Source organism: Orbicella faveolata, unplaced genomic scaffold (assembly GCF_042242905.1).
Source record: "Orbicella faveolata isolate gen_17 unplaced genomic scaffold, um_ofav_v1 contig_35, whole genome shotgun sequence".
NCBI classification, from domain to species: Eukaryota; Metazoa; Cnidaria; class Anthozoa; order Scleractinia; family Merulinidae; genus Orbicella; species Orbicella faveolata.
This window is the reverse complement of record NW_028301564.1, coordinates 3680001-3691142: the sequence shown is the minus strand read 5'-3', so window position 1 is coordinate 3691142 and position 11142 is coordinate 3680001. Positions and strand designations below refer to the sequence as shown.

The window sequence follows — 11142 nt, the reverse complement described above, 5'->3', positions numbered from 1 at the left end:
GGAACTTGAGCCCACTTCGCTGGTAAAACCTTGTAAGCCTGACGAGGACACAAAAAACGTTACGCTATTGAAGCACGAATCTGCTTTAGAAAGTTGCCCGCAATTTCTCAAAAAGTTGTTCAAAAGTTGCTAAAAAAAAGCGTCAAAAGTTGCTTTCTGCAACAAAAGTTGCTCAAGAAAAAATTGTTGCTATCTTCCTTTATTTGGCCTGAGATTAGATATGCAAATTGTACAACAAAAGTAAGATTTGATCATTTCTAAGTACTTTTGTGCAATTTTGCGGCGTAAGCATCGTTGATAAATAACTTTCTCCTCAATTAAAACCAAAAATTGTCTGAGTAAAGACTATGCATCAATATTGATATTTAATTAATCTTGTAAAAATTCTTCACCTGGGCATGGGACACTCGAGTCAGTCGAGTGTGACTCTTCGTCCGCCTAGCAGCCCGGCTGCATCCCCAGGAGGAAGGGAGTTGGTTGCTTTTTAACAGGAAATTTATAAATAGACCAATTTCGATAAAATTCAGCCTAAAACAATACACCTCAGTACGAGGCTCTGGGGAGTTGGTGGGGTTTATTTCCCAGAAGCTAGCCTCATACTGAGGTCTATTGTTTTAAGCTAAATTTGAATATATCAAAATTGGTCTTTTGTCTACTAAAACTGCGAAATATGGAAGCAAGGCCAGTTTTGAAAGCACTGAAAGCTGCTGTGATTTCTCAGAATTGGTAGAAAACTAGAAATTGCTCAGAATGCAAAAAGTTGCTCGAAATACGAGAAGTTTGTGGAAAGACTGGTACGGGGAAAATTGGCGCGCGAGATCAATGAAACTTCAAACAAGTCACGTGGTCCAGTAGTACCACATGGCACATGGAAACAAAATGGCGGAAAAAATTCTGCGATTTTATAGTTTTCCGGCTCTATCGTCTGGAAGACACGCTGTAACACTTTCTAAGTTGAAATCAGCGTCATCTAGACTAGAAATCACTGATCTATCGACTGAAATATGTTTTAATGTCAGTGTGCAAGGAAATGATGGGTTAGACGATGTTGAACTGAAGAATTTATTATGGCTGTTAACGAATTCTTTCGGGGAAGAAAACGTTCGAGACACTTCGTTCCTAGAGGAATCAAAACCCGCAGAAGGTTGTAGCGGAGTGCTGATCGAAATTGGGCCAAGGCTAAACTTTTCTACGGCTTGGTCAACGAATGCTGTATCTATTTGCAGATCAATAGGTTTGGAAAAGATTGATCGCATCGAAAAATCATGCCGGTACTTGATTCAACTCGCGCCAAAAGACAAGAATGATTCGAGGCGTATCACGAAAGACGAAGAAAAAGCATTGGCCGCTAAACTTCATGACAGAATGACTGAATGTCGTTATGAGAAGCCGTTGACGAGTTTCAAGATAGATGTTCGTGCAGAGAGCTGTTACGAAGTCAATGTTATGGCTGAAAGTCGCGCTGCGCTAGAGAAAGTCAACCGAGATTTAGGACTGGCTTTCGACGATTGGGATCTCGATTATTACACTAAATTATTCCAAGAGCAGGTTAAAAGAAACCCAACTAGTGTTGAATGTTTTGATTTGGCTCAATCAAACAGCGAGCATTCACGTCATTGGTTCTTTAAAGGAAGATTGACGGTTGATGGACAGGAGGTGGAAGATTCGCTAATGAAAATGGTGATGAAAACACAAGCAACTAGTAACAACAACAGTGTTATAAAGTTTAGTGATAACAGCAGGTATGCCAAAGCTATATTCAGTAAACAAGGGGTGGTTTTCTATTTGATGAAAAATTTCTTGTTTGAATTTCCTAATATTTCTATTCATAAATGGAACAGCATTTTCCATAATTTCTGGAATGGAGGACAACCTAGCAAGGTACAGTTGAACCTCCTGTACGCGACCACCCAAAATGTCAAGCCAAGGTGGTCGCTTATGGGAGGTGTTTGCTTATGAGATCTAAGACCATATTGGGTCAAAATTTTGCTTCATTAGCATATGGTAACTGCAAAGACTTAACCCATGCACAAATGTCCTTCTCATGGTTCTTTTTTGATAAACTACTTAATAAGGCAAACAGAACAAGTCTCATGATAGTTACAAATTAAATTTTAAATGTTACAACACCTCAGTTTAATCCAATTTCTGCTCTATTATCTGTCAAGTGGTCGCTTGCAAGAGGTTAAAAACTGAACAAAATTTCAAACTTTCAGTTGTAAAAGTGGTTGCAGCCGCTAATGAGAGGTGGTCGCTTACAACAGGTTTGAAATATAGTGATTTGACTTAAAAGCTTTTGGTATTTTGGAAAACTGGTTGCTGAGAAGAGGTGGTTGAAATTTTTGGTCCATTTGATTTTCCTTATGGAATTTCCGGATTTTTTTGGTTGAAGGGTTCACTTTTCAGAAATGCAACAAGTTCAGGATTTCCTGGAGATGTTCCCAGGAAATTTCAACATCATTTATCCCCATTTTGAAACTTTTCATCATTTCTGGTTGAATGGAAAGCACCCATGCATTTACATTATTTTTCACCTCTTAGAGTGTCACTACAACAGGGGACAAGGCAAGGAGGCTGGAGGTGGAAGGGGGGGGGGGGGGGAAGGGGAGGAGAGGTCAGGAGGTTTGAAATGCATCAGTTAAACTCTGACCAGACCCTCTGAATTTTGTTGGGATTATTGCACATTATTGTTCCAAAAATTACTAGAATGCTTAGGATATTTTGGGATGGTGTCAAAAAATAAATGCAAGTACATGACGTGTTTTTTGTACAGTGCCATCTCTGGTTACCAAGTCCCTGTACTGTTGCCCCAAAACTGCACTCAAGCTGCCAAGTTTCAATTAAAACAGGACTGTACCAGGCACATTATCTTCACTGCAGAAACGCACAACTTCCCAACAGGTAAAAGTGGACTTATATTCGTAATAAGAAAAGAGGTCATCAACTTTATCTACATGAAGTTCTCTCGATATGCACACGTGTAAATGATTGTATTTTAGTTATAACCAAAACTTTAAGAGCTAAAGGAAAGAAGCTGGCTTTTAGAATGTCAGTTTTTTTCTTAGCACGGTATATGTTGCAAGATAGACAGGAAACACTATCTAAGATTCTGTACCTAAGTTTACCAGCAGGTCTTATCAAAAAAAATTGGGTGACTTTGAGATATTATTTTGTTGTTAGGTGTAGCGCCATTCTCTGGAGCAACAACTGGTACAGGAGGGCGGATACGAGATGTCCAGGCTGCAGGACGAGGTGCTCATGTAGTTGCCGGTACTGCAGGATATTGCTTTGGCAATCTCCATATCCCAGGTGTGGAATAAAGACTAGTGCCCCATTGGTCGACAAATCTTTCAACCCTTAGAAAAACTGCTTCTCTCTGAATGTTCCCTTTCCATTTTACTTGGTATAATGTACCTGTAGCTTTTGTAAAGTAATATGAAAAGATATTTTAGTGAGTCGACAGAGTGTTATAGCGTGAAAAGAAAGTTGTGTTTGGTAGTGAGGGGCTGGTGGATTTTGTAGCCCGGTTTTAGTATTCTGGCCTTCACTTGCCCGATGGGGGAATTTTTGATGTAATTTAAGTTAGAGAAGCACTGTGAAAGATTAAATTATTTTATCAATGATTACAATTTAAATTAGTCAATCATAATAGTATGGCATTTTAGGGGCTATTGCATCACAATTCCAGCTTGCTCAAAAAGCTCAAAAATTTGTTTTCTTTCCACCCTGTGTACTAAGCCTGGTTTTGGTAGCAAACTCTAAGCAACTATGATTATTGCTACTCCCCACTGGTAGAAGCAGTAGTCTGTAACAGGCTACCCCCCCCCCAGCATTTTATAACAATGCACAGACCCAAGCCTTGTTGATTGGTTAACTTTTAGGTCTCTGCAATACCCATCATGTAGTTCCAGAAAATATCCATTCCTTTACCCATGGAAAGGATTTTTTTTCCAAGACCCCCCCCCCCCCCCTAACTCTCTGGAAATTCCAACTAAGCTTGATACATTTGTTTAAACATCTTGGCCTTAGGGAACCCCCCACCCCTCAGGAAATTCCAATCCCTTCTGTGGGGGGGGGGGGGGGAGCATGGATATTTTCTGAAACTGCACATATTAAATTTGTAGCTTACCATCAATTCATAGAGATCAGTTTCTGCAAATGCTTTTATCTTGACCAGGCAACATTTGTTTTGTCAGGTTATGAACTTCCTTGGGAAGATGCAAAATTTGTCTATCCAAATAACATGGCTCCTCCTGTTGAGATTGCTGTAGAGGCCAGCAATGGTGCCTCTGACTATGGTAATAAGTTTGGCGAACCAGTGCTTGCTGGATTTGCTAGATCGTTTGGTATGATGTTGCCAAATGGAGAGCGACGTGAGTGGGTCAAGCCAATCATGTTCAGTGGTGGTATTGGTATGATTGACGGAGAGGGTGTGTCTAAACTACAACCTGAAAAAGGTGAGTTCTTTCGAAATTTTTCAGCAATAATATTCTATTCAAAGGTAAAAGGTAAAGGTAGTCTGCATACGAGCCAAGTGGCCCATCAGGCCGGAGCTTATCCCGGTTTCTGTAGCATGAAGCGACTAGGAGTATTTCTACTCCCCCCTGGATGGGATGCTAGTCCATCGCAGGGTTACCCCCAGCATTAAGTTTGCCGTTACCCATTTATACATATATTTTTCAGTACATTTTTGCAGATTCTGTATCTTTAAGTTTCTTGGATATATCTTGTGTGTCTATAAAAATTTGCAGAAATATTTTCTCTCCAGTCTTGCAAGGTAGATTTAATCTGAATTTTCTGAAATTTTTAATTTGCATGTGCAGGATAGATTTTTCTCTAGTTTCAACGTAAACCTCTTTCTCCAGTAGCCTCTGTTTATCAGCCCCAAGAGGTCTGCCTTAAGAGCAATTTATCAACTTCTTTTGGAATTAGGTATGGAAGTTGTCAAAGTTGGCGGACCAGTGTATCGTATAGGTGTTGGTGGTGGTGCTGCCTCGTCAATTCAGGTTCAGGGAGACAATGAATCAGAGCTGGACTTTGGTGCTGTCCAACGCGGCGATGCTGAAATGGAACAGAAACTGAACAGAGCTATAAGGGCATGTATTGAGATGGGATCTAGGAACCCAATCTGCAGTATTCATGACCAAGGCGCTGGAGGAAATGGTGAGATTTCTTATCATGAAAGTATGTAGTGAGTTACGAGGTTTGATAGCTGGACTTCAAGCTAGCTTGGGGGTGGGTAAAAGATCTGAAGTTGACTACATGTAGCAAAGGTTTACTGTTCTTGCACTACATTATGTACATTTTTCAAATCACATAAACAAAATTCTTTTTGGTTGCCCTCATAAACCTTGAGCTACATTTTGAAATCACACAGATCAAAAACAGCAATCAAGTATCTTAAATCTGATGAAAGCCTCTTTTTCAAGAATTAGTGAAACATTTTTAAACCTACAACAAAAACAAGTGGGAATCTGCAAGTTCTTCCAGCTTTGTTATAAAACCTCCATGACTCTCTCCTCTGAAACAAGATCGGAATGATACTAGAACTGATTGAAAATATGTCTACCACATTTTATTTTCTAAGTAGTGATTATCTCTAAGGAACAATGATTACACCTACAGATTTATTGATTTCTTACAACTCAGGAAATGTGCTTAAAGAGATATGTGAACCTGCTGGGGCTGTCATTAGAGTGAAAGACTTCATTCTTGGTGACCCAACCATTTCTGTTTTGGAACTGTGGGGTGCAGAGTACCAAGAAAGTAATGCCCTGTTAGTGCACGCTGAAAATAGGGATCTGCTTGAAGGAATCTGTGACAGGGAGAAGGTGCCGGTGTCCTTTGTAGGAGCAATCACAGGTAAGACACAACACAAAAACAAACAAACAAATTCACAACAACAACAACAACAACAACCATCTAAATACACGTTTTGTTGCCTGACCATTGCAATGCCAAACGGTTATATATGGTGATGCTACAGCGTAGTGGGTACTAGAAACTGTTAAAAAATGTAAGCAACAGAAGGGTAAACATTTATTCTTGTGTTGTTTGTTAATACCAAACCAGATTGCCTAGCATAGTACATTTAAAAAGGATCACAGGAAAGTACTGCTCTGGAATAGCTTTCATCTTAATGGGCCCTCTAGCATTTCAAATTAATGGCTTTTTGGAGAAAAATTACTTGACAAGTAATCACAAAGATACCATTCTTAACAAATTTTAACATGACTTTTTGCCTTCATATTTTTTTTTTTTTTTGCATTTTTTATGATCAAAAAGAAAGTTGTAAAAAAAAATTCATTGTCATAAACACCTCAAAAAGAACATTACAAAATCGTCAAGCACTGGTGAATAGCTTTCATTGGCGTGGTCATGCAGTAGGGTTTTGTTGAGATGCAAGAAGATTATGCATTGGTGTTAAAATGATGCTTAGCAAAGTAATGTGCCCTTGTATTCTAGGTGATGGAAAAATTGTACTGGAAGATGAACACAACATGGGTTTAAACAACGGACTGTCTTCCAAAGAAAATGGTGTGCCAAGCAAGCGCCAAAGAACAACTGCACATCCTGTTGACTTGGAACTTGAAGTTGTGTTGGGCAAAATGCCAAGAAAGGTATTTGGTGTGTTTTCTCTCTGAAAAATTCTTAATGACCTGTCAAAATTATTGTATATCAGCAAGAAGCTTACACAATCATTACTTCAGGAGTAAAGCAAAATTAATGCCTTTCTCTTTTACAGGTTTTCAAGTTGGAGAGGGTAGAGTCAAAATTGGAGCCATTATGTATACAAAGCAACCTTACAGTGAAAGAAATGTTGGAAAGAGTTTTACGTTTACCGGCTGTTGCAAGCAAGAGATACCTCACAAATAAGGTATGTTAAATGTTTGTTATCAACGTGTTAGACAGCCTTGCAAACATGTGCTGGCAGCTGGTAATTTTGCTGCCTACTGTAAATTGCCTGCTGCCTACTTCATTGTGGAATTCACTTATCTCAGTAATGACTAATTCATATCTGGCATTTGTTTCCCACCATGTTTGTTATCCTGACTGCCACATGAACCAAAAATGTTTTGACATGGCTGTTTATATCACCAGCCTGGATTCTTCAGTTTAAAGAGGGGGTCATTTTCTTCCTTTTTTACTCAGTCCATTTTCTACAATGCTCATTATCACTATTGGGGTTCTGGTGTTAAAACTTAACAGGTCACCTGGAAAGAATGAACTTGGTTAAGATTTTCATGTCACTTACTGTAGCTCAGTGCAGATTGACAAGGTGCTAGAAATTTTTATTGAGCTTTCTGGAAGCTGGCTGTTTTGAGTGATGAAATTACTGTATCATTCAACCTTGATGCTTCCTAGAAAAACAAGACGAGTTCCCGACAGGCTTTGGTTTTAATCCAAAGGACTGTGTTACTAACTCACCTACATACTGCTTACTTTGATACACATAGCTAACTGTTTTTATTGTATTGCTGTAGGAAGGTAGCAAAGAGGAGTTGTCATCCCTTTTCAAGCTCAAATTTTAACAAAATTCACGTGCCAAATAAATTATACTTTTAGCTACTTTTAGCAATTTTTTTTTTTTTGGCAAATTCACAAATCACGTAGGAGTTCTTCGGGGGGTTGGGAGAGTTCACGTTATGAGGCTATGTAAACACAGAAAAAGTGCTCTGTTGCTTAAATGGGTTGCTAGTTGCCTAGACATGATGGTGTTATTTAAACCAATCACTCTTATTGCATTTAAGGTTGATCGAAGTGTGACAGGTTTGGTTGCTCAGCAACAGTGTGTAGGTCCCTTGCATACTCCAGTGGCTGATGTGGCAGTGACAGCACTGACATACTTTGACACTGTGGGCTCCGCAACTGCCATTGGTGAACAGCCAATCAAAGGGTTAGTTGACCCAGCCTGTGGGGCCCGCATGGCTGTGGGAGAGGCTCTGACAAACTTGGTTTTTGCAAGAATATCTGATCTTAAGGTAAGAAAATGGATCGTGGTGATCTTTCTGACAATGTGAACATTCTCGGATTAACATTCATTTACTATGTATTGAAGAGTAGGCATATGGGTTGAGAGTTATGGTATGGTTGTGTTTAATGTAAAGCTCCTGCTCAAAAGGGGCAGTGGACTATTGGGGGAAACATCGGACTGTGGATTTTGATATACAAATTCAAGCGCCATGTGGGTTGCCTGGATTGCTCTTCCCATAGGTTTTGTCGTTTCATTTTGAATCAAATTTGAGTCGTGAGGCAGCTACAGTGAGCTGAGAAGCACCAACGATCAGTCACAGAGCCACAAGTGACTCCAATGATGGCTGTTTTTGACGTCACTACAAAGAAAAACTTTGTGACCAGGGTAATCATTGTGTTTTGTCCCTAGGCAAGATACATTACTCACCCAAAGCCACTTGTCTATCCAAGAGTGTTTGTTCTTGTTTAATGTAAACTAAAGGTAACCTTACATGAGTTTATGGTAAGCCCTTGATGAACTAGCATCCCATCCTGGGAGTCGAGAGTAACAGCACTAGATGTACTGGTTGCTTCATGTTATAAAAACTGTCATCAGCCTGGTAAGGCTATAAGTAATCAGTGAAGTGGAAGTGAGATGCTTTGAATGGTAAAGTTCTCATGACCCATTCAACCTGAATCCTTCCAAGAATAACTGTGAGTCACATTCCTCAGAATGGCTTCCTGAAATGGACTTAAATTCTGATCATAGTCTCACTAACATTTTGATATCACACGTTTAGAATGTAGAAAAATGCTTTGATGTGCTACAGCCTACCAGCAAGGTTTAAGACGTGAAATGTTCTAGTTTGAAGATTGTCACACTTAAAGTTTCTGTCTTACATGTAAACTCCTATTTTCCTTCCTGATTGAATCAAAATAAATGTACAAATTTATTTTGATTTTGGTTCTAAATCTAAGAACTTGGTGATACCAATTCAAGACATGTACAGCGTGACAATATGCAATAAGTGATTGTCTTTACCAAATTATGAATGGTATAACCTCTGTAATATAGACACTAGAGGGACAGCTGAGTGTCTGTATTATCATACAGGTATGTGAATTCTGGTTTCTCTGGGGCTGAGTGAACTGTCCATAACACAGCAGTGTCCTTATTATGGAGACATCCACAACAAGGTTCAGCTTTACGTGTAAGTCTAACCTGCATGGAATCTTTACCTTTTTACCAGGATGTTAAATGCAGTGGCAACTGGATGTGGCCTGCTAAACTGTCAGGAGAAGGAGCGACTTTGTATGACGCTTGCGCAGCCATGTGCGATGTGATGGCATCGCTAGGCATTGCTATCGATGGTGGAAAAGATTCTCTAAGCATGGCTGCCAGGGTTGGTGAAGACACAGTCAAGTCTCCTGGCTCACTTGTCATTTCAGTGTATGCTGGGTGCCCTGACATCTGTGCCACGGTCACCCCTGACCTGAAGATGCCTGATGGAAAGGGGAATCTACTGTGGGTCAGGTTTGGTGGTGTTTCTAAACACAGACTGGGAGGAAGCGCATTGGCACAGGTTTACAACCAGTTAGGAAGCGAGGCACCTGATTTAGATAATGCTAAGGTAAGACTGACCACGAAAAGGTATATACTGATAAATCTGGTGCAATGGTTCCCAGGAGATGGCTATGGTATTTTGCTTTAAAATTGATATTACTAGACTACTATTTAGGAGTTGAAAAGCACTTTCGTCTGATGTTTGACTATGTGACCACTTAGCCGAACAGCTGTGCGTGTTGCTTCACCTAGAAGTTTGGGGAAACTTGCAAGGATGCAGTATATTTCAGTGATAAAATTATGATTTCTCTCGTTTTGCTTTCAGATATTCGAGGCAGCGTTTAGAACAACACAAGAGCTAATATCTCAGAGGCAGATTCTCTCTGGCCATGATGTCAGTGATGGGGGACTGGTTACCACCCTATTGGAGATGGCCTTTGCTGGCAATTGTGGCCTGTCCATTGATATCCCGTGCCCAGAACACTTCATTGCAACAGTGAACAAGGTGGCCGATGTTCTGTTCGCTGAGGAATTGGGAATTGTATTAGAAATAAAGGAAGAGGACACAGAGACGGTCATGAACGCTTTCCTTTCGAAGAACATTCCATGTCTTCAAATAGGGACATCAAGCGGGTTGGGAGAAGATGCGGTTGTGTCGGTGCGGGTCGGAGGTGAACTTGTGCTGGAACATAACATGGTTGACTTGCGAAACATCTGGGAGGCCACGAGCTTTCAGCTAGAGCGACTGCAGACCAATCCACAGTGTGTAATGGAAGAGGAGGCTGGTCTTTGTAAAAGGCACGCTCCGGAATACAAGCTGTCGTTTGAACCAGTGCCATCATCTCCACTGAGTGATAAACATCCTAAGGTGGCCATAATACGGGAAGAAGGAAGCAATGGCGACAGAGAAATGGTGGCTAGCTTTCACATGGCTGGGTTTGAAGCGTGGGACGTCACCATGAATGACCTGTGCAGTGGATCAGTGAAGCTGGATGACTTCCGTGGAGCAGTGTTCGTGGGTGGGTTTAGCTATGCTGATGTTCTAGGCTCTGCCAAAGGATGGGCGGCGGTGTGTAATATAAACGCCACTGTACGTTCCCAGCTGGACGCCTTCTTCTCCAGAGAGGACACCTTCAGCTTGGGAGTGTGTAACGGCTGTCAGCTGATGGGCCTGTTAGGCTGGGTTGGTCGGAATACTCAGACAGCAGGGAGAGCAGACTCAAAGCAGGGTGTTTGCTTCACTCACAACACCTCAGAACGCTTTGAATCTCGTTTTGTCACCGTCTCCATCCAGTCTAGTCCTGCCATGATGTTCCGTGGCATGGAGGGATCTGTCCTGGGTATCTGGGTAGCACATGGCGAAGGTCGAATCCAATTCTGCAGCGACAGTGTACTTCAAGACATCAAGGCCGACAACTTAGTACCTTTGTGCTTTGTGGATGATGACGGCCTTCCAACCACTCATTATCCCCTCAATCCCAACGGATCCCCTGAGGGGATCGCTGGTCTTTGCTCTCCGGATGGCCGCCATCTTGCCATGATGCCGCACCCAGAGAGGTGTACGCTGTTGTGGCAATGGCCCTGGATGCCACTTGATTGGCAGGACACGCTCAAGGCGTCACCAT

The 11142-nt window shown here is 41.1% G+C and overlaps 1 protein-coding gene across 1 annotated transcript in view; it reads left to right on the top strand.

Annotated features, from left to right (window-relative positions):
* Positions 1–592: 592 nt before the first annotated feature.
* LOC110048686 (phosphoribosylformylglycinamidine synthase-like) overlaps positions 593–11142 on the top strand; it is an 11451-nt gene continuing 901 nt past the window's right edge. The window contains exons 1-11 of the mRNA XM_089273338.1: positions 593–1742; positions 2774–2901; positions 3181–3309; positions 4197–4457; positions 4933–5163; positions 5650–5862; positions 6466–6620; positions 6746–6877; positions 7752–7982; positions 9204–9584; positions 9843–11142. The exon at positions 9843–11142 is cut by the window's right edge and continues 901 nt beyond it. Coding sequence (XP_089129464.1) covers positions 862–1742; positions 2774–2901; positions 3181–3309; positions 4197–4457; positions 4933–5163; positions 5650–5862; positions 6466–6620; positions 6746–6877; positions 7752–7982; positions 9204–9584; positions 9843–11142 — 4042 coding nt within the window. The 5' untranslated portion in view covers positions 593–861. The remainder of the gene's footprint in view (positions 1743–2773; positions 2902–3180; positions 3310–4196; positions 4458–4932; positions 5164–5649; positions 5863–6465; positions 6621–6745; positions 6878–7751; positions 7983–9203; positions 9585–9842) is intronic.